The sequence below is a fragment of the Peromyscus leucopus genome, chromosome 16_21 (genome assembly GCF_004664715.2).
Source record: "Peromyscus leucopus breed LL Stock chromosome 16_21, UCI_PerLeu_2.1, whole genome shotgun sequence".
Lineage (NCBI taxonomy): Eukaryota > Metazoa > Chordata > Mammalia > Rodentia > Cricetidae > Peromyscus > Peromyscus leucopus.
This window is the reverse complement of record NC_051084.1, coordinates 60,000,015-60,023,872: the sequence shown is the minus strand read 5'-3', so window position 1 is coordinate 60,023,872 and position 23,858 is coordinate 60,000,015. Positions and strand designations below refer to the sequence as shown.

Below are 23,858 nucleotides of genomic sequence, written 5' to 3'. Positions count from 1 at the left end.
GGAAGCATTTAAAATAAAATGCCTAAAACTTCATTACCAAGGACAGATGCCACACCAAAACAAAATGAAGGACATCAGAGGAGAAACAACTGTCCGGCTCCACTCTTTAGGTTCACGGCACTAGACAAGGGAAGTGGGGGACTTCACTTCCTGATGCTCTTACCTAACAGGTAACTCATCAGTCAATCTCAGCACTCTTGAGTTACAACAATCAGGCTGAAAGGGAATGTCCTGTCTAGTCACCGATCTGGTCTTAGTACGTGCAGGCAGGATTGTGCTTCAGAAATCAAAGCCACACAGGTAAAACAAAACGAAATTAATCACCACAACGGCAATCAACAAGCAAAATGAAAATAAGCAGAATTCTGACTTCTGTATTGTGTTTCATTCAGATGATTATTCTAGAATGTATTTTTATAATTAAATCAGTTTTTAGACAGCTTTAATGAGAGACAGCTTCCCAGACAATTAATTCAAAGCATAAGGTAAATGACACATGAGGATGTAACTTTTGTATTTTCGTTGGCTGGGTTGGGGGTTAGTTCAAGCAGAGCTCATTGCTATGGCTCTTACCTGTTGATCCAACGATAGTCGTTTTGTAACAAGGGCATCTTGGGTGGTAATGTTTTAGAGTGCCTAACAAGATGTCTGGAACATGGCAACACAAACACGCAGAAAGACAAACAAAAATATATATGAAATAAATTTCACTACAACATGAAGGAAGTAATAGGCCCAAATAAACTAGGTACAAGGGGTTTTGCTAGTTTTCTTAGAGAAGTCACAAGAATTATTTCAAGGAAGGATCAGAATTAATAAACTATGAAGTCACAGGTTATTTCATATTACTTTAAGTTATAATTTAATCATCTTACTTTGGGAAATATCTGACTGGTTTGTACTTCTATAAAAAATTTGCAAAGGAATTGTTTCAAAAGTTAATTTTTTTAAGCACTTTTCTAATAGGGATTTACATGAAGTCAGAAACAAAAAGGAAAACAGCACAAAATTTACTGTATAAACATCTTGGCTTTGCACCATACTGACTGAAATCTGGAAAATTTAGGTCAAGACTCTAAATTTCTATAGAAACAAAATGGGAGAAATATCATCACTTAAGCAAGGTGCTGTGAGAATTAAATGGATAATATTTATGAAGTGCCTGGGACATTCTAAGGCAGGTACAGCATTTCCTGCATACGATGCCACCTGAGAACTTCTGCATAATATAATTTATGACAGTTTGTTGTAAATTGCTTAATATGACACAGTTTTTTAATACTTCATTTTTTGAAAAAAAATTCACAGTAGGGATTTAATTCACAGTTTTCAATCTCTACTTAGCTCACAATCTATAATTAGTTCAATACTTCAGAGAATAAGCTGTTAAATTCTGTGAGATAAGATTACAGTAAATTTAGTATGTTTTATTTTGAAAGTGTTACTTAACAATTTGGCCATAGAAAGTTATAGTTTTAAAAAATTTCTAAAATTAATATGAAGTCAACTATATTATATATCCCTACAGATATGAGCTTATGTATGTGTATACCTTTATACAAATATAGATAAAATGTTTTTATAAATGCATGTGTGCAAAATACAGGAGATATTAAATATACATGCATGTACATATATTTGAACTCATCTTTTCTCTACCCTTAGACATTTAGCAATAAGAATTAAGCGGTAGAAGAAAGGGAAACTTTTGAAAATTCTAGAATAAACAAAATAAATATTATAATGCAGTTGCAATAAAAAAATGCAGTCAGAAGTTTTACTGGAACCAACACTACCATTATAAAAATGGTATTTAGAGATGGTAGAGATGTCAGTGTAACACTTGCTGCACATCTGTACATTCAGCTGGAAATGCTAGCATTCCTACATCTGTGGAGGTATCAGTCAATAGGCTTGATCAGCCTTAGATTTACATTTATCAATTTTCACAAATATACATATGAAAATTACCTTTATTACAATCTATAAAAACAGAGAGTTGATACTGTTAAACAATAAAGATATAAGGAATTTGGAATAATTTGTGAAACATTTGTATTAAGGGTGAGATCATATTAAATGATGCAACTAGAGGCATGACATATTTTTAAAAGCCCTGATACTTCACCTTGAAATGTAAAAGATTAAGAAATGAAGAGATGCCTCTTTTATTTAGACTACTGGTGTGCATCCGAGGCACAAATTAGATACATCCATGGATAAGAAAGTATGTATGCATTCTTTTTCCTTTCTTAATAGTTGCAGTCACATAGACAGAAATAGGAGAAAACTTACAGAACTTATAAACAATTCATTGTTATTTAGAAACATTTGCTTGGATGAGCAGCTAACAAGCCTGAACTTTTAGCATAATAAATAATTTAAGGTAATTTAAAAACATTTATAATTTTCTATTTTTCCATCAGTTGATACATAGAACTAACATTTCCTCATTTTTCAAGTGGCCCTACAAAATGAACTCAATAGCAATAAGCAGCTGGATAATTTTAGATGAGTAAATTTAAAAAAAAATTCTCACTGGCCCAGTCATGATCACATATTTGATCAGAACCGCATGTCCAGTAGGGACACGGTGAATCCTAAACTTCTTTCTGTATTCTGGGTGTGGCGTTTGCACGTCTCTCCTAGTTGTTTCACACTTGGGAGAGCCTGTGCACTTTTCACTAATTTACTACTTCCAGACATTCTGCTGCCTGCAAACTGACAGCAGTGATTAGCTCCCTAGAATCAACTGGCAATCCTTAAAAAGTGATTTTTATCAGATTTTTAAATTCAAATTACAAGCCTAACATACTGCATCATGTTTTAAGCAGGGGAGAATAATGTCCTCTTTCCTCTAAGAGGTATGGCACTGCTGTTTGTCCTCATGAGGAAGTTTATCATGCAGCATTTATACTGGTAGAGGCAGGGGCATTAAGGAACCTGAAACTAAGCCACTAAAAACAAACTGAAAACATTTAAATAAAAACAGACAGAACAACAAAACATAAATAATAGCAGATTCCAAAAGGAAACATTTGAAAGGCAAAAGCAACGAAACCACAATCCTAACAACAGTAAACCTGCCATGCACGGAAGATCAGAACTTTTTGTGACTAGACAGGTGTCTAAGTCCACCTGCGAAGAGGGTGAGTGCACAAGAGGCATTTACAATCTGAATTGTAGAAACTGGTTCCTGGGAGTTATGGGTGCAAAATCAATCTCACCAGTCTGAATTTTTGAACGTACTGATGTCGAAACGGTCTGCTCTGATTGAATTAAAAATGCTTTTGAAAGATTTGCCTCATCTCCATATGAAATAATGCAACTTTTGAATAGTTGGGGGGATTCTACGTGTAGTATTCATACTACCAAGGGAGAGACGGAATAGCAGAATGGAAAGCGAGTCATCACACACAGTCACCGTTACCAAAGCCCTGTATTTACCTGGTCGTGTGTAGGCATTCTGCACTTCGTCCTCGTTTTGCTCTGGGCAGCATGAGAAGCTCACTGCACAGACAGGATGGGTGGTGGGTGAAACAGATAAATCATGAGGCATTAGATGACATGGGTTGTGCCAATGGTATGCCAATGAAAACATGAAAAGGGAAGAAACCAGATTGTCTGCACTAGCATATTTGCTTGAGAGGTTAAACAAAAAATAAATAAATAAATAAATAAACATGACAGCATTAAAAAATTCAAACAATAGAGTACACACATTATGGCTGAAGTCCTAACTGTTGCTGACTGACTCCTTAGTGACTCAAAACCGTTTTATAAAACATAAAAAGGTAGGAAGAACAATCATTCCCTGCAAAAATATAGGAACACATTTCCAAGTACAGTCATTTCAGTAACTAAAATGCCTAAGTTTGACCTTTCAGATATTAATGGAAAATAAATGGTTTTATTTCGTTTTTAGCAACTTAACAACATGATCATTTCCTAGTCATTAGAAGCCACTGAGAATGCAGGATCATATTATGTTTTTCTTAACTAGGATTTTTTCTAAAATAAGTATTTTTTTTTTCTATAGTAAATTACGTTAATTATACTGATTGTCTTGGCCAGGGAGCCTCTCGCTTATTGTAACCTCACTACTATTCACAGGGACCCAGGTGAATGTTGGCAATGCAGGACTCACTCATTCAAGTGAGCAATATGAAATCCTATTCCTTAGACCAATTCTGTCCCCCAGTATCCAATGTGATTCACACGTGAGGGCCACAGCAGCACTTCCCATAGTAACTTAAGATGCTCAGCTTGGGCTGTGTGTCCTTGAGTCCATCACATCTGTCATTAAACACCACTGTCCTTTCTCTACCTCTCCCTGAGCTTTCCTTCACTTTGAAAAACCAGAAGAGAACATTCAACAAGGTGAGTCTTATTCAAATTTAACCCAGATCCTGCACTACCTAGGCTAATCCAGTACATCCATGTGGTTACTTTGATGAGAATGTCTGTGGGCACGAAGAAAAACATGTTCATTAAATAGATTCCTACAAATAACTTCCACAAGATAACAGTTCATTAATAAATGAAGAATTAATAATGTACACATTCATATAATAATCTATCTCCATATTTTGTATTTCACAGACATTCATGAGAAGACACTTGATTTAAAAAAGTGTGGTATATAACAAGACATTATTGAAGTTTTCAGAGTCTGCAGTAGAAACAACCTTTGAGATGACCATTATCAAAATCATTTTAATTATATAAACAATGTAATTTATTTTTTGAGACAGGGTTTCTCTGTGTAGTTTTGGTGCCTGTCCTGGATCTTGCTCTGTAGACCAGGCTGGCTCACAGAGTTCTCTGCCTCCCGAGTGCTGGGATTAAAGGTGAGCGCCACTGCTGCCTGGCTAACAATGTAATTTTTTATAATAGCAATAAACAACATTCCAAACATGTTACCCATAAAGAAAAATATTTTAAAATTGTTCATGTAGCCTTTCTTCTATTAGGTCAGAATCTAAGTCAATGAAGCTTCACAATTAGATAAGCATGACTGGAAAACATGAATATTAATAAAACCTTGACTGAGTATCTTCCAGAGTTGCACGTGTGTAAGAATATCAAAACTGTTGGAGAGAAGTTCAGTTTTGAGTGATGTAATTTAACTCTTTCACATACCATGTTGCAATATTTGCATATATTAAAACAGAACAAAGATTGCAGTATTGAGATTATACTTTATAGTACTGAGATTATACTTTAGGAAAGTACCTGTCTTGTTCTGATGAATACTGACTTTCCATATGTCTGGATCTGTGATCGACTGGACTTCGGGAGGCATCATGGTGTCTGGTTGGAGAACGTGACCTTCGTGTTGGATGAATTTCATCTAAGCTCCTAAAACGTTCCACAGAAATTCATGTGACAAAGTTTATAGTTTTCCCACACTATCAACAGACAAATAAGGAAGGCTACAATAACTGGCTAACATATGACCTGGGATAAAGGTGTTGGCATCACACCCAAGCCAAGTTTACTCAATGAACAAAGAGAATATATTCTTATTTTTGCTTATGTTGCATTTTTCCAACATGGTTTTATATCTATATTTTAAAAAAAAGGACCACGATTTTCATCTGTATTATTACAGCTTCAGAAGTATGTTCAGAGTCAGATGAAATAGAACACACACACATACACGGAGTGAGAAAGAGAAAGGGAGAGGAGGGGGGGGAGAGAGACCTTTCAGCACTTAAAGTGCTTCAAAGAGATAATACTATATAAATATATTCTCCTTTAAAACATACTTTCCTTTCAGAAAACTGCTGTTTAGTCTTTGCTTTTTTTTTTTTTTTTTGTCTTCCAGCGCTGAACTTTTTGAACCTTTGTGCAATAAGCAGGGATTCTGCTAACAAATGGCAAAACACCTGTAACTGTATTGGCTAAATCACCATTTCATTGCAAATGTTGACCTACAGTAAACTACACTGTAATATAAGAAAAGACGGTGCTATCAAGAACAGTAAGCCTACTCCCAACCTACCTCTGTAATGGCACATTTGGTAAACGTGAGCGCGGCCTTCCCTGATCATCGCCGCGATGAGGAGACACTGAGCGGGAGCGGTGATGAGTCGTTCTTTGCTGCTCTGGCACTGCTAATGTTGTTGCTTTACTTTCTCTAGCACTAGATCTATAACCCACTGACAAGAGTATACAAGAGAAACACCTCGTTAGTACTTTTTAATGGCAAAAATTAACACGGAAAGGATGAAATTATATCAAAGCAGCCACCAACCTTCTAATGTTAAATGCCATGCAATCAGTATTATTAGTCTTATCTCCCAAAGCTTTACATATACATACAGAAAGTGTAAGCTAAAACATGCAGAAGAACACGTGACAGTTAGGCTCAAAGCTACCATGAAGCCACTAAACAGTAACATGACAGTCTTATGCCTCAGACATTAGGATGAGTTGGGGCACAATTTTAATTTTAAAAAGTGACTAAATTAGTGACTTTTCAGCAACATAAAGCAAGCGGCTAGAGAACTATCATTCATATACAAGTCAAAGATTAGAAATCTGATGTTTCTTCAATTTTAATAACTTTTAATTATTCTTTCCTTTGTGTGGTGTGGTGTGTGTGTATGTGTGCCCACGTGTGTGTGTTTATGCATCTGCTCATGGATGAGTAGGTGTGTACATGACCAGAGGTCATCATGAAGTATTTTCCTCTATTGTGTTTCACCTTACTGGGAAAAGGTGTCTCACTGACCCTGGATACTACCTATTCTGTTTGGCTAGCTGGCCGGTGAGCTCCGGCGATCCTCTGTCCCCACTTCCTTAGCATTATGTTCGCAAGCACATGTCATCCTGACTGTTTGGGCTTGTGCTGAAAACTTTACGGACCTAGTCATCACTCCAACCCCTAAATTGTTCTAAAGGATAAACCACTTAGGCATATTACAAATGTAGTCATTACAGAAGCATTCTAAGCATTTTCATTGAAAAAGAAAACATCCCACATTTGTTTTTATGAGTAAAGAAGGGTAGCTGACTTCTACTATTACAGATACTGTTTGTGACTTTTGCAGGCTATAAATACAAATTTCAAAGGTACTTAATGTATGAGTGGAGCTTGTGATGATAGTGAAGCAGAGAATATTAGACTTCGATGTCATCAAATCTATCCATGATATCTAAAACTATCCTTCCATTGTGCTCATGAATCATCTTTAACCTCACTGCACAGAAACACCAATTGTGATGGCCTTGGGACAAAAGGTGTGTGCCATTTCTGATTTGATTCAGATAAAAAAATAATCTAAAATCCATAATAACAGCTTACAGTTTGAGTGGTGCTTTTTATGTTTTTATGATGGTCATTAATTTTCACTAGTGCTAGGAAAATAGACAACAGTATGTGGTGAAAGGCCATGGTACTTTCCTTCACAACTACATCAGAATTATATGAATCATGGAGACATTACTCAGCTAGAAAACAGAAATCATGTTTTATTTGGTAGCTCTTACATACTTTAATAACTCATGTCATCATACAACACTTGTAAAAGCAAGTTGATAATTAGCTCACAGCTAGGCTGCTCTGACTGTACCATCTCTCAGAGGAGATCTTTAAGAAAGAGCAATTCGACAATATTCAGACAAAAGAGCTCATTTCCTGGATCAGCCTGAAATGACACTCTAATGAAAATATTATGACCTTAGTGATATAACTTAAAAAAGTATATTTTTAGTCCCTTTTCAAACAATAGTAATTACATTATTATTCTGTGTTTTCTGTGGAGACAGACTGGTTGTTCAACTATATAAATTATAATATTAATAAATTAACATATATTGAATAAATTTCACATATTAAAAATGAACAATTTTAACATTAAGTAAACATAAGTTTTAAATTATTTAAATTTTAAATGTCATCATTTAGGTAAAATTATGGGGCATCAATACTGAATTAAAAGTATGAAAATCTCAAGATCTCAGTGACGGTCAAGGTATGTAAATTGGGTCTTTATAATTATTATGAAAACAAATAGTGATATTATGTTAAGAACACATAATTTTTCTTGAGTTACTTGTATTATATATCTTAGACATTGAGCTTTTTGTCAAGAAAGACTTTGGAAAAAAACAAGTATTATCCTAAAGCTTTGTAGATGTTGAGTGTTCTTAGTAAATTTCTCTTAGGAGTCATGAGCAAGCTGTGAGTTATACAGAGAGTATACTGAAGGTAATGTACACAATTAGTGAATGAATCAGTCACTTCTATGTACTGTGTTTGCTGCAACAGCTAAATGTTTAAAATCTTACTTTATATTAAATTATATCTGTATATCCATTTATATTAACAATCACCTATATTAATGATTATTTAGTTTCATTTTAATTAGAGTATTGTCATATAAATATAAAATATATACTTGTGTAATTTATATTTTTTGATTACTTGGTTTTACAGATTTTTTTATTTTTTCTTTTCTTTGAGACAGGTTTCTCTGTGTAGTTTTGGTGCCTGTCCTGGAACTCGCTCTGTAGACCAGGCTGGCCTCGAACTCACAGAGATCCGCCTGGCTGGGATTAAATCCAAGTGCTGGGATTAAAGGCATGTGCCCCCACCTCCAAGCTGGTTTTATAGATTTTAATCATTACTGTCAGCACACAAATGGCCTTAAGTCATAAGTTGGAAGAGGCAGTTAACCTGTGTCTTAATTTTTTCATTTGTTCAGTTATAAAATAGAGATTTTATTCTCATTTCCTGAACTTACTGAGATGCTCCAAAAGTGGAGGATGCCATTCTTCAATTAGAGCAGTTTGCATATGGATTTCATTCTTCTTAAGCAGCTAAAACTACTTAGTTTAGACAACCATCGGATTCATTACTATAATGGCTATGACTGTGGTAGTTATTAAACATATGAGGGATGAAGAAGTATGAGCCTTGGTTGTTGTAGAACATTGTGAATGAAGCTCTCAGTCCTCCTCAGGCCCTCTGCAATCAGCCACCTCATTCTGTCTTCATAGAGGATGTTAGAAATGCACGAGCAAATTCATAGTCACCCTCAGGTATCAGGAGCACATGGTGCTCATTAACTTAATCCCCTCACTTCATAGTCACTTATCTTCATTTTATTAGTGCTTCATCTTTTCTCAACTTAAAACCATTATGTATGCTAGTGCATAACATACGTGTCTTTACTAAATTATATGTGTCCTATGTATCTTCTGATGGTTCCTGTATCTATATATCAGACCAAGGAAGTAGACGTCTGGGATTTTTTAGGAAACTGATGATTCTGTTCATTAGTTAATAAAATAAGATCTGAAACAAACTATTACTTATTGGTTATATAAATTCTTATCTCTCAGGTTGTGGTTATTTAATTTACAGTGTGGTTATTTAAATTACTGTGAAATGCAATTTGAAGCAACAGTTTAAGCACTGGTTTTCAACAATAAAGATTATATGTGCTATCAAACACTAGGACAACTATAAAACATCTGAGTAGTGGATAAAGGTACATTTCTAATTCAGGGTTTTCTAAAAGGTGTCCAAGCAAGAATCATGAGTAGTGAATCAAGAGTCCATGCTGGCTCCTCAGGAACTGATGTGCATGTTTTTATCTCAGACCGAGAATGAAGAGCCCACCACTTGAATCAACGTTTTTATCCTCAACTGTCTCATTTAAGAAATGAAAAAGGTGGATACAACATGAGAAACACCCATAGTAGCAAATTCTATTTACACAAGTTGGTAATCACGTTAAGGCTGATCAACCCCAATAACTATTTGACTACTTTCTTGCCAGTAATAATCTCATTCCTATCAATTTGAATATGGCAATAGATTTGAATTTATAATCATTTTTAGTAATTCAATTTCATTAAATTTTTCAATTTTATATTCTGATTCTTTTAAGAATGTGGATAATTACTATGTTCTTTTAAAAAGAATCACAAACAGAAAATGCTACCCATTATTATACAAAACTATCATTCATAATCTAATCCAGTCCATAGCACTGTTTAACAAGTATTTGCTGTTTTTTATACATAAGTACCTTCTTTGAATGACAGATAACAAATATGTGATTGTAGAAAATTCTCCATATGTGTATCTTATCCTGAATGAAGTTCTATGCATCTTTCCAAAAAAAAAAATCATGAACTCTCTCACTAGTGCTGATTCTATCAATTTTACTAAAACTGCCCTCCTTAAGCTAAGTGCATCCCCAATGAAGACATCGCATAAACGAAGGGCACACATGCCAATATTGGTGTAATCAACTACCTTTAATTAGTCACACTCATATACTCTGTAATGTCTCTTTTCATTCTCAGTTGAACATTTATTTCCCCTTTACTAGTTAAATAAGGGGAATCAAACACGACTCACACAAAGAAAGTGAGTGTTCCTGCATTTTAAGTACTTTTCTGACAGCTCAGATAGAAAAATGTAAACCTAAACTTTCACATGTCACAAAAATTTTGCCAACTTATACAAAGACAAGAAGACATACACTTCAAAGGAAGGTTGACTCTTTCTAGAGCATTGTCTTACTTCAAAACATATACACACATAGGTGTAAGTAGTGAGCACACCACAGAAGCATTAAAAGCTACAGCCATGCCACATGCAATTTTAAACCCTGCCATGCACCTTTCTCAGTATATTCCATGGAAGGCTATGGTATTTTGAGAAATGGGGGGAAGGAAAATCATAGAAATACAATATAAAACACAGGAGAATGGAATTGGATGTAATAAAATTAACAATATCCTTTCAAAATGAAATCTACATTTCTACTGATGCTCAGAGCATCATGAAATGGTGTTTTTTTTGTTTTGTTTTTGTTTCACCTACTTAGGCATACTTCTAAGGGAGAACCTGACGATATCAAGTAAATAGAGATGTGAATTCAGAGATGTTAGTCCGTTTTAAACATTGTTAAGAATTTGAAACTCAAGTCACCATGGAATAACATAATACTGATGTTTCTGCACTAAAGACCTCCAGCTCAGAGTCCGGAAGGAGCCGGGCAGCGGGCAGCGGAATGAAGCACAGACAGTGAAGCAGAGCCATGCTCTTTGCCACCCACCTGGAGGCACTACTCCAATACCATCATCAACCTCATAATCTGAGATGTCACTATCACTGATTCGCTGAGATCCTGCACAACAGTAAGGCAAACAGATACCTCTGTGTCTACTCGGTTTACAACATGCAAAGGACATAGTTGAATAAGAATAATTCAAAGTAAACACTGGTCTGGTTTTTCACGAAAGGTGTTTGTTTAAAACAACAACAACAACAACAGTATTTTTCAGAATTTCCTCCATACAAAATTACACTGAAGGGCTCTTTCAGAATAAAATTTGACTTGCATCCTTCTTCATTTTAAATGCTGAACGGAAAATGTATAGTGAAGTACATACAATTTGCCTATAGGGAGAAGGGTAAGGCTGAGTGGCCAGGCTCAAAGACCTACCTTGGCTGCCATCTGGCACACTTCAGGATGTTTAAAAAGCATCAAGCCCATTCTTAAAATATATGTTCATTAGCCATGATACTGATGAATATTAATTTTGAGGAAATTATCGATCAGAGAAATACTGACATACTATATTCAATGAAAAAGCAAAAATTTGAATCCAGATTGCCAAAGCAATGCTTCCAAGTTTCCAATCTGTTGAAACTTTTTCTTTTACTTGATAACTCAAAAATGATTAAAAAGACAATGAATTTTCCAAATTACCACATGAATAGTAATAAACTTGCAATGCCATGACTTAAAATATATCTTTGCCAATAAGACTGAAATAACCTAAAATGATAGTTATTACGACATTATATATAGCAACCCATTACCAAACAGAGAAATCATTTCATCAGTTAGCCCCTCAGTGATCAAACACTGTACAAGGGAAGTCTCTGGGAGATTTTTTTAGCTTTATCTCTTAATCTTCTATACCACATATGTTATTTTATTGTGATATACAGAAAATAGTATAGCTAAATCTCTTTTACAGAGATGAACAGTGTTTCTACAATAAAACTCTTGAAAATGTATCTTTTTCGGTGTCAATGGTGAGCAGAAGCGGAAACGTAATTACTGCCGACTAACTGAAGTGACTTTAACCTACTTTGTAGTTTTTTGCTGGAGCTCTCTCCATGGATATGCCGCCTTGGCATGAACGGGGACGGCTGAGGCAGAGGTAGTGAGGACTGATCATGTGTCTGGAGTTTATACCAGTGGGGCTCATCATCTAAAAGCGCCGTTTCCAATTCTATGAGGATCTGAAAAGGCAGTGAGTTCTCAAGTGAAACACAGCATGAAAGCACCCATGGCCAACAGGTATGTCAGAAGCCACAATAAGCATCGAACTTGACTCTCCAGGAAATACATCACCTCTCCAAGAAATTCACTCTCTTCCTCTTGCACTCTCGGCTGATCCCACACGGTAATTTCTAACATTCGCTCTCGGAAATCCCTACGATGGACATGTGAGTAGACAAATGTTTGGTTCCATTTTGGTTCTAGAATTTTCTTCACTGTCTTTGTCCTTCTTTTACTCTTGTCACTGAAAAATAAAGATGTTTCCTAAATGAGCAAGTGGAGCCGTGTACTACAGTCATGTGTAATTGCAATCAGTATCTCTACTGTCTTCCCCTTCCTTCTCCCTTATTAAGCTTATTCTCTGATAACTTTATACACACCTATATGGGATTCTGCTTACTATCTGCCTTCACCCATTGATCTCATCCCACTCCCTATAAATCCTCCCAATCAACTCCCTGCAGGTTCTTTTCTGAGATTCATGACTCATTATTTTATAACTCACTGAGTTTAACCAGAGCTGCCCATGTTCACACTGACTTGGGTTCCCTGAGATCAGAAAACTGACGGGGACACCTCCACAGTCTAATAATCTTTTTGTAGCAAATACTTCATCCATAAGGAGTAGAGTCCCCGAGCCTCTCCCTAATCCCTGACTGTTGTAGGCTCCTACTCCCCCCCCCTCCCCCGTGTGCTTTCAGTGCAGGCAAACTCAAACTGTTTGAGTTCATGTTTGCAAATGTTCTGTCTTTCCCAGACGCTGGAGTTCGATAGCACATATATCACTGATATATTTTACATATTCTTGCCATTCCCTTCTTTACAATGTTCTATGAGCTTTAGAGGGGATGTTATGAATGTTCAGTTGTGGCTGAACAACTGAGCTGTCACTTACTATCACTGCCTTGAGATGAGGTTCAAACCCAGCGCCTCATCAAGTTAGGGGAATGCTCTGCTATTGAACTATGCTTCCAGTCCATCTTTTTTCCTATGTTTTGTTTAATAACATCAAAATCTAAGGAGAACTCATAGGGTATAATACTAATATTACTTAATAGTACTAATTTCAATTATAAATGTTAAGCAATGATTCTGACTGTAGGTACATATAAAGGTACATTCTTAATGAAATGTCTCTACTAATGGGAATATTTAAAAGTACCTCATTATTATCAAGTAAAAGGTCTGAGACATTATCTTCATGGATAAAGCTGTTTAGTCCACTAGAGAGAATTACTTATTATATTTGGAAAATATGTCCCAGAAAGGAAATTCTATCTCTCTAATTAATACTGAGTTTAGTAAACTTTTCAAAAATCATTCACTACCTTCTATCTGGAAGAAAATACATTTTTACATAGGGGTTCCTGGGACGCCCATCTACTCTAGGGGGTAGATCAGTTGCTTGTAGAACATTCACAATCAGCTGATGTCCCACTTTATCATACCACAGCTTCACCTAGGAGAAATGCAGAATGGAACTGTTTATCAAAAGCAGGAGATTAAATAATTTTGCATAAAGCATCAGAACTCTATTTAAAGGATGTTTTGACTTGAAGTATAACGGGATTCCAGTGATTTGAAATATAGCCGTCAAGAAGTTACTTTTTCCCTTTAGTAAGCATTTTATGTACAACTCACAACAGGCAAAACCATTACATCTTCAGGTATGGAAATGCAACTGTTGTGGAATATTACTTTAATTAGGCAAAGATATGTTACATTTTTTATGCTGTGGAATATCACTTTAAGTGTGTAAAAGTGTGTTACATTTGGTTATGCTGCACTTGCTTAATTATGTTAAGATGTGTTGTATTTGTTTCAGCTTGCCTGCCTAAGGCACCTGATTGATCTCATAGAGAGCAGAATGGCCAATAGCTAGGCAGAAAAAGGATAGGCAATGCTGGCAGGCACAGAGAATAAATAGAAGGATAAATCTGGGAAAGAGAAGAATGAGATGCGAGAGGGACATGCCCAGGACAATAAACCAGGCAGCCAGTCATGAGAAGCAGTGAAAATAAGATATACAGAAGGAAAGAAAGGTAAAAAGCCCTGAGGCAAATGTAAATAAAGGAAACAGGTTAATTTAAGTTAAAAGAGCTAGCCAGAAATGAGCCTAAGCTCTGTGTCATGATTTGAGAGCTGGTTGATGGCCCAAAAGAAAAAGCATGTACATACAACTAATACAACTATTATTATTGTTGTTGCGGTTGTTATTTGGATTTTTTGAGACAGGGTTTCTCTGTGTAGCTTTGGAGCTTAATTCTGGGAATACTGAAGTCATCATAATGTTTTTTGATATCAAACATAATAGGTGTTGGTCATCAATGACTTTATTTTAGGGTTGTTTGAAGTCCTTTCTAAAGAGCAAGTCCAGGGATATGGTAAGATTTAGAAGGAAAAAAGGGAAAGCAGAAATGATGTAATCATAATCTCAAAAATATAATAAAAAATTTTCAAAGAAAGTGCTTTCTAGTACTATGGGTGGCTGAAATAAGAATTGATTAAGAAGGAAGGGAAGTGGTCAGGGAACATATTCATCACAGACCCACTCTGCACCAGGCAAAGTTTGTTGCTTCCTAACATGTTTCTCTGTCGTATAAGCTAGCTATTATGAAAGAAAGGAAAAGAAAGGGAAGGCTTAACACATAAGTGACACTCCAAATAACACGAAGGCCGAGTGACACTTCTAATGATGAATTCCTCATGCTAGAGCCAAATGGTGAAACACAAGGTGACCTCAAATTAGATTTAAACACAGAGTCCATTCTGGCGGCAAGAATATGTCACTAAATTCACAGTGTTAACTTCAATTCTGTCTTTGAATCTAGAAGTTACTTTTGATTTTCTGTTTAAGTGATTACATTTAAATACAAATGCCTACTGGGTATGTGAGATAGTGTATTCAGAAGTCATAATAACAAAACAAGCTAAATTAAATGGGACTGTTTCATCACTGCAAGGAACAGGAAAAGGATTTGGAGATGTATGAATTCAAACTTCTATTTTTTTTTATACAACCAATTTAAGCTTTAACCCCCTTTAATGGTGTAGGTGAAGAACCAGAGATAACTACAATGAAAAAAAATGCCCAAGCAGCTAAGCAAAACAGGTTATGCTTTTTCTTATATTATAAGGAGGACTTGGAAGTAACAGTGACTATAAGTTCATTTTCTTTGACTTATCAAAGAAAAGCATTAAGATTGACCACAGAAAGCCACACAGCACTAAAGACTGAAAACACAACTCTTCATGGAAAAATCTGAAGCAAAATTTCATCTTCGTTATTAATGCAAGCTTCTCACTTTCTGTTTTTAATCTATGAGCTATCCATAACAGTTGGCCAGTTTATTTCTCCAGGGTTCCCCAGGTTAGAGAGCAAATCCACAGGAAGTATGTGGGCCACTGTGTTTGGACATCATCTCTGCTGTCTTTCCACAAACAAATGTCCTAAGAAGACAATGTTTTGTTTTGTTTTTTTTAAATTTAAGCTTTTTTTTTTCTTTTTTTTTTTTTAGCTCCAGGCTCCATAAAAGTGGATAAGAAAATTGAATGTGGCTTTCTACGAATGTATGTGAATACTGACTTACTCCGGACCATTGACTTAATTTACCAAAAGTATGAATATTTTTCCAAAGTTTATCATTTACCAGCTAATGTTTAAGAGCACTTAGCACATTGTAAACATTCAGTGAATAGTTCTATGTCAATATGTGTGACTAGAGGGACAAGCTGAAGAAACACAGAAAACAATGGTGAAGTAGGTGATAGCTCCAAATGGCTATGTATTCGCTGGAGGCTCAGGAAAGCCAGGCGGTTTTTAATGACGCATTCAAAGAACAAACCCTAATGCCAGTCATTCACTGCATATACGAAACTACATACAGAGAGTTGCCCTGGCAGGACTTGGGGGGCGTCTTTCAGAGCTCCAGGGCTGGTTGGAGAAATAACAGAAATGGAAGGCCTTTCCATCTTCTGAGATTCAAAGGAACTTGAGCCTAAAATGAGAATAAAAAAATGAACACATGTTAGAGTAAGGGAAACATGTTTGAACCAAAAGGTAAATGGACCTGTAATTTGTATTAAGGCATAGCTAACATGATTCAGTGTAGAATTTACTTTTCATGGGATAGCTCTAGCAAGTTCTTTATGTCTTCTTTGGTTAATTATCTGTTTTAGATGATATAATATGATACTGCATTCACTTGTTTCAACATGAAGGATCTTATCCACATTTTGAATTGTTCTGTATCACCTGTCATAAGTTACATCAATGAACAAGCTTTCTGAGGCAGTTACAAGGAAGAGGCTGCCTGTTGTGTTAATTATGGTCACCAGTGAACATTTGCTGACAAATTGATATGAACGAATATAGGACACAATTTATGAGCCACATTTAAATTTAGATTTCATCATGTTTTTTTTAAATAAATTATCTCTCTTAATTTTTATGTTACAAATAAATCTCTTAACTGAGAATAGTATTTCTCATTAATTTAATGCTCTGCTTTCATGTAATGCTGTTGCTCTGTACCCAGGCACATGCAGAAAAACAGGATGCTCTGAAAAGCAATCACCCTGCTTTGTTCTTGAATACATAGGCACTCAAAATTCAGTGTGGAATTATACTGAGGTATGCTACCCACACAGTTCTTTTCTATAGTCTGTGAACAGAAACTGTGTCTACAAAGATTGATTAAAACTGCAATGATGCACAGGGGTTGGAATGTTATAGGTCCAAAGGTTGGTTACCTTATCTTGTACTATCCTTAGCACCTAGAACTATCCATGCCCACCTCCATGATAGTACTAACATCCTGTAACTAATAGATAAAAACCTTTGGAATCTAACTTCACCAACCTCAATGCCAAGAATGTCATCAGATAGCATGTTAAGCCTATAGAAAATCGTCCCTCATTTCGCTGTAACCATTTCTCTAATGTACCCCTCCACGTATTTTAAACTTTCCTCAATTCATGGCTTTCTTTGTTCTGTAAATCTATACAACTACAGGAAACAGCTTCTATTCTGGAACATGGAATATGGAATGATCTAAGTTTGTGTTCCCAGGTTATGTTCACTCAAAATGGCTCCAGAGTAAACTATCTCCTATTCCCTCCAAGAAGAGAGCTGGGTCTTCTGTGTTAACGACTCCAAAATGAGATTTAAATGAAGCCACATGTATCATTTTGTGCCCTAAAAAGGAGACTTTTAACTACATTAAATATAGCTATAAAATAAAATTTCTCTTTAATCAGATGTCTTTAACCTAATCCCACTAATCATTTTAGGTCTTAAAATATGTTTCTTATAATAATGCCATCTTATAAAAATGAGTTTATTTTTTATTTTATCTAGACTACTAATATTTATGGAATTTTCTCCACGCATCTCTTAGTATTGGTCATCAAAAGCCCCAAACCAAATCTGGGCCCAGTTCCGGCTGAGAACATGATGAAAATGAGAACATAATGGAATAGGTTTTGTGTGGTAACTTGGCCAGAGGTTCCTTCTTCAGTATGATCATGTTTTATTTCCCTTCTCATCACTAGTTTTCCTTAAACCCATTTAAGTTTATCATCATATAAGATGAATTCTGTAATAATACCTAGAGAATCAAACCCCAGTTTTGACTGAATTCCAATAATGTCCAGATTATCAACAAAATTTCATTATCTAACAGTATCATTACACACAATATGATCTTATCCCATCCTGAGTGACTTTACTTATTATACAGATAATTCTTTGACCACTGTACACTAACAGCTCTGTCACACATGCCATCATTGAACTCTATTACACCCATGGACTTCTAATGTCATATGTGACACTATTATGTGGTGGTATGACAATTAGTTATTAAGGTGTCTAGACCAGTGATTCTCAACCTTCCTAATCCTGCAATCCTTTAATTCAGTTCTTTATGTTGTGGTGACACCAAACCATAAAATAATTTTCATTTCTACTTCCTAACCATAATTTTGCTGCTGTTATCAATCTTAATGCCAATATCTGTGTTTTCAGGGTCTTAGGTGACCCCTATGAAAGCACTGTTCAACCCCCAAAGGGATTACAACCCACAGGTTGAGAACCACTGGTCTAGACTGTTTTCAGACTGTGCTGCTTATCAATCAACTTGGATAGTCACGTTTCAGAATCTTAATTATTAATTAATTAATTAATTTACTTATTTTTGTTTTGTTTTCTTGAGATAGATTCTCAACAAGTAGTACAAGCTAGTCTTGAACCTGTAATCTCCTGCATCTGCCCTCCAAGATATGAGACTGTAAACTCGTGTCATAATGCTCAGCCCACAATAAATTTTTTCTGCTCAGTGTACCGATTTACGACTAGTAAAAATGCGATGTCAGAATCAGGCCTTTTCTTAAGCCTCACCTCACAGACACAAAGGGCATGCCTACTGAGACATGGTCAGATATACAGGTGCTAGGATTTCTCACCAGGGAAGCCAGTTAACATCAAAGGTGGTGTTGAATACATACATCCTGCGCCCCCCCCCCAACTACCTTCTTTGTCTCTTGACCAGGAATCAGAGAGCCCGGCTGCAGGCTCTGGGTGTGAGACCTTCACCATCTTCAGAACGTTGTAAGCACAGAACGGCCCCTACTTCTCCGATGCCGGTTCTGACTTTCCAGAGACCCTGCCTTGCCTTCTGCTTCTGCTACTGGGGTCTGAAGTCTCCATGATGCTCTCACCATGCTGTGCATGCATTAGCTGCCTGTTCATGGAGCTAATAACTTTTCTCATAGACTCTTTACTCTCCAGTATTCTGCCTCAGTTTCCCTCAAAACACCTGTCCCAAACATAACACTTTCAACATAACATTATAAAGAAGGATATTGAAATGAGAATATTTGTATGGGCACGAAAATGAGCAAAGGAAAAATTCCTGGTAAAGAACAACTTTGAGTTAGTAACTAGATTAGTGAACATGGCCTAGACCACCTTGGTTTGAGCATTATTACCATTGCAAAATTAGCAAAGACAGGCAAACGGTAATATTAGTTCATTTACATCAAATGATTAAGGAAAACAATGAATCTTATTTTCTAATTTAGTTTAATGTATTTTTAATAACAAGGAAATGCTATTACTCACTAGACTCCAGGGGAGGATGGGAACTCTCAGGGATCCGGGGGATGTCACTAAAAGAAACAGGTAGAGTGAAAAATCCCATTAGGTAAGTTACCCTGCCTGAGGCGAACACAGCCCATTCTATCTCAGTGAGATGAAAGTCCTTTGGGGTCTTTATGGTGTAGAAATGAAGGAGAGATACTATTTAGGTAACGACTAATGTGCATGAATGCCAAACCCCACATAAAGAAAACTGCAGTAAAAAAAAAAAAGTTTTTATATAGTTTTAACAGCAAAATACTTTAACATGACAACAATCAGAATAATATTGTGGATACGTTCCCCACAATATTTTTACTACCAAAACAGCAGGTTTTGGAAATTAAAAAAAATGTTAAAGGTAATAGTATTTTGTTTCAATTCTAGAAAATCAAAATGACACAAATTTTACAAATCAGGAATATGCTTTACAAACACATCTGAAAGAGTTTACTGAGTGAAACAGATGGAAATATTTCTTCATAAGTAAATGAAATGATGACTACCATGGGCAAAGTTAAGAAACTTAAAAGGATGAATTGCTTCGGAAATTAATGATGGTGCAAGCTTGCAACAAAAAAGCCAAAATAGCTCGTGTATGTGCATGTAATATATACATGGCACATATAATATATATGCAAATATATGTCCCTCATAGAGATTTTTATCTCTATACTGGTTTGCTAAATATGTGGCTATTACACTCCATGGTTAAAGTGAGTTGTGAGAGTCCCCATTCAAGCCATGCTCACAAACTACTCTGAAAAAAAACTTCTTAGGACAACTTCAGCTTCATCTATTTTCCACTGAGACCTTAAAATCCCATAAGAACCCTGGACCACCTTTGGTTTGGGCATTATCTTGTATATGTCCACTTTGCCTCCCCTTTTTCAAAAATATTTTAGTATTAATTTAAGGAGATTAATAACATGCAAGTGTTAATATAACATATTAAAGCAGACTGGAGTTAGTGTCAACAGAATTATCAGCATATCAGTTAAATTATTTTAATTACTTTCCTTACAGCCTAAATTCACTTGGTTACTTTTACTATTTTGTTTTCTGCTTTGGTTCTTGATGCCTTCTCACTTTGTGTGCAAACTAATTTCATAATTAACTATACTCAGTTTTTTCTACAGATGATAAAACCTCATGCTCATAATTTATAACTGTATTGTATCATATATGTGAACATAAATGCCAATTTATATAATCTCCATGAACTAGTAATTGAGATTTCTTTATAATTCCTGAAATACAACTGCTTCCACAATGACAATTGCCTTTCAATTCATTTGCGCAAATGGAAAAAAATTATCTTTAAAAATCAGGATGATAATCTTTTAGATTGTAAAAGTTCTTTGAAAATCTTAACACAGTCAGTTAAAAACTCAGAATGTGTAACTCTGACATATTTTATATGTTACTGAAAGGGAGACTGGGAAAAGTTGTTTTAAAAAACTCTAAAGTCATTTTGGGCCAACATTAATTGCTTTTGCAAGATTTCCATGCAGACAGTTCCACTTATTAACACAAGTTTTTTTAGTTTTTTTTCTACTCACAAGTCTTGTGTTCAATAATTTTAATAATGATTAGAAGCATAAAAGCCAATAGTCTCCCAAAACATCTGAAAGGAGCTTATGCTTTTAATCTGTGTTAATGGTTATGAGATCTATCTACAATGACTCCTAAAATCATTATGTCAATGAATTAAACATTAACGACATTAAACATTATTACTGAAGTAATGTATACGACAGCTTTGATGTTTATTCAGACACAGTCTTCAAAGTCATAACTCTCTGAATTCCAGGCTTTATAATGGACAAGGGTTTGGATATGCAGATGATTACTTCAGAGCAATATGAGTATAAAAGCAATAGTCATATTATTGTTGTTCCAGTCTGCTTTAATTGTCTGTTGTTCTCTTAAGTCATGGTAAATCACTGTTTTACCTAAGTACTCTGAAAGCACTAAATATATACAAAATATCTGGCTATGTGTGTAGGGGTCAAGTATAAATTTCATTTTTATACTTTTGATTATTTCCCAATTTACTTACCTCTTTTTTCAGTGTCATATGTACCTCAGCACTAGAACATATATCACATAAAACTAGCAAAAATTATGGTGTTATTTTAAAAGCCTACATGGAAATATATAATACTTTTGGAAATGTGTTCAGTGTTTACTCTTTGTCATCACTTAAAATTAGTTGAAAGCTTGGCTTTGTTTTAGAGTTTTATATATTAATGGTCTGTGAAATAGGATCATACTTTGGCATTCTATCAATATTAGGATGGTTATTTTCAGTATGTTTTACATTGATATACACTCATGGAAACAATAAAAATTAGAGTTAACAGTTTTTCAACATAAATGTCTCAAATCAGAGCTCTGTAATATCTTAGCTTGGCAAACTGATATAAAAATTAATTCCAAGAATAAATTCATGTAGTAAGCTCACTATAATGACATAGTTAAAAATATCTACTAAAATTTATAGAATGGTAAATGTATTTTTACTCTAGACTTGTTGAGTTTGTTGGAAAATGCTAACACTATAGGGAACTGAAGACAGATACAGAGAAATATTGTACTGTCAATAGATTACTGAACCATGTTTAAAACTAAAGTTTTACAAATAACATTTATTATAGTGATCAAACATCCAAATACTCAATATCCCCTGTCTTGTTTCAAACAAAAGCTGAAACCACTCTTTTGTGAGTGTATGGAAAAATATTTTCTCCTTTATAGAATAAGAAGTTATTGGAGATGTATAAGGGTTATTGACGGGAGATGTTGACGGGTTATTCCCTTAAAGGAAACACCACTGATTAAGTTAGAAATTACAAAAAAAATCAGTAGTTAATCAGTGAAAGTCAACACTTTGTTATATTGAAAAATAAATATTGGCATTTTTATATTGGTCCATTGAGGGGCTTCTAAGATATAGGAATTCTAACATATTAGACATATGTTAACATAATTCTAACATATTAGAATCCAGTGTTATAATTTTAAAAGTTAAGAAGGATTCATTGCCTGTTATATATGCCCATAATAGATGAAAAAAAGCTATCCATGTTAACATGTTCTGTATGAATGTCCACACTCTTTGTCAAACCCTGCTAATACATGTAATTCACTGAGCTTAAGAAGCAAGTGTTTTTAGCCTTACCCAATAGGCCTTGAAACAATAATTTCAACTTGAGGTTCTGATTTTGATTCTAAAATAATGTTGTAAACTTCTTCGTTTGTTGCTCCCGGCAGGGGTTTACCATTCCACTCTAGAACTTCATCCCCTTGAATTTAAAAAGAAGGGTATTTTTTACCTTATATAGTCTGTTTACTTTTCTTATCTTTTCTCTTTTTTAACAAAGAAATGCAAACCATATACCAATAACTTAATACTCAAGGCTTTGCTCTCAGAAGTAAGATGACTTGTCATATAATGTCAGCTAACTGGTTCTTCTAACCACCTTTACTTTCTTCTTGGGCTTTTATCCCCAAATATTACTGGTCACTAAAAATAGTCCAATACAAAACTGACTCTATTTTTTTTTTAGATATACCAGAAATAATATAAAAATAATCTCATGCTATGGGATGGAAATTAGCACAGCCTATTTGGAAACATTAAAACCAAGGGTTAGCAGCATGCCCTGTAATATAGTATAAGAAATGCAGGTGTTTCTGCATATGAAGGATTCTTATTAAGTAAGCAGAAGTTTTGGTTTAGTTTTGTTAAAAGTAACAATAAACATTTTCTAGCACAAATTTTCCATGTCTAAGTCAGGCGCCATTGTCTTCACCGGATGCACAACAGAATAAAAATGCATGAAAGGATTTGATTTCATATCCATAGGTAAGGTAACATAGGTAGCCATGGCAGTCACAAAGCAAGCAGATGTGAAAACTGTTGCATGACAGTTAACCCCCTTCCAGATGTTCATAACACACACATTCTATACAGAGCATGTAGTGAATACTTAAGTAACAAGAGGAAGTATTTAAGGCAAGAGAGAATTAATATAGTACTGATTTCTTTTGAGATAGTCCAAGATCAATGAAGGACATGATGTCCCATGGGAAAAAAAAGTAAAGCAACTGATGGTTATTATTTTAACTCCAGCTTTAAAAGTAGATGATTTGGAGACAAAGATTTATTTTCATAAAAGTGTTAGACCCTAAATGGTCCTCTGCCAGGACCTTCCAGCTCACAGTGGTAGATTCAGGTGAGATATCTCTGCATTAACGGCCCTTTGAGGTGGCTTACTTTTCTCATGTCCTGCTTATTATGCTGTTCTCACCATTTCAGGTCCTCAAATAATTACATACCTAACTAAAATCAGTGTTTAATTAATAACATTTTACACGTAAAGGCAAACATG

The 23,858-nt window shown here is 35.1% G+C and overlaps 1 protein-coding gene across 50 annotated transcripts in view; it reads right to left on the bottom strand.

The window, feature by feature from the left end:
* Positions 1-23,858, bottom strand: part of Rims1 (regulating synaptic membrane exocytosis 1) — a 488,347-nt gene that overhangs the window by 137,293 nt on the left and 327,196 nt on the right. For 39 of the 50 annotated variants that reach the window (XM_028868035.2, XM_028868038.2, XM_028868036.2 and 36 more), the window contains 10 exons: positions 22,646-22,769; positions 19,447-19,493; positions 16,209-16,321; positions 13,652-13,782; positions 12,396-12,567; positions 12,130-12,283; positions 11,085-11,156; positions 6,008-6,164; positions 5,236-5,361; positions 3,448-3,510 (listed from right to left, as the gene is read on the bottom strand). In XM_028868035.2, coding sequence (XP_028723868.1) covers positions 3,448-3,510; positions 5,236-5,361; positions 6,008-6,164; positions 11,085-11,156; positions 12,130-12,283; positions 12,396-12,567; positions 13,652-13,782; positions 16,209-16,321; positions 19,447-19,493; positions 22,646-22,769 — 1,159 coding nt within the window. Of the gene's footprint in view, positions 1-163; positions 278-573; positions 649-3,447; positions 3,511-5,235; positions 5,362-6,007; positions 6,165-11,084; positions 11,157-12,129; positions 12,284-12,395; positions 12,568-13,651; positions 13,783-16,208; positions 16,322-19,446; positions 19,494-22,645; positions 22,770-23,858 lie in introns of all 50 variants that reach the window. The other 11 variants (XM_028868042.2, XM_028868008.2, XM_028868028.2 and 8 more) reach the window with 3 other exon arrangements.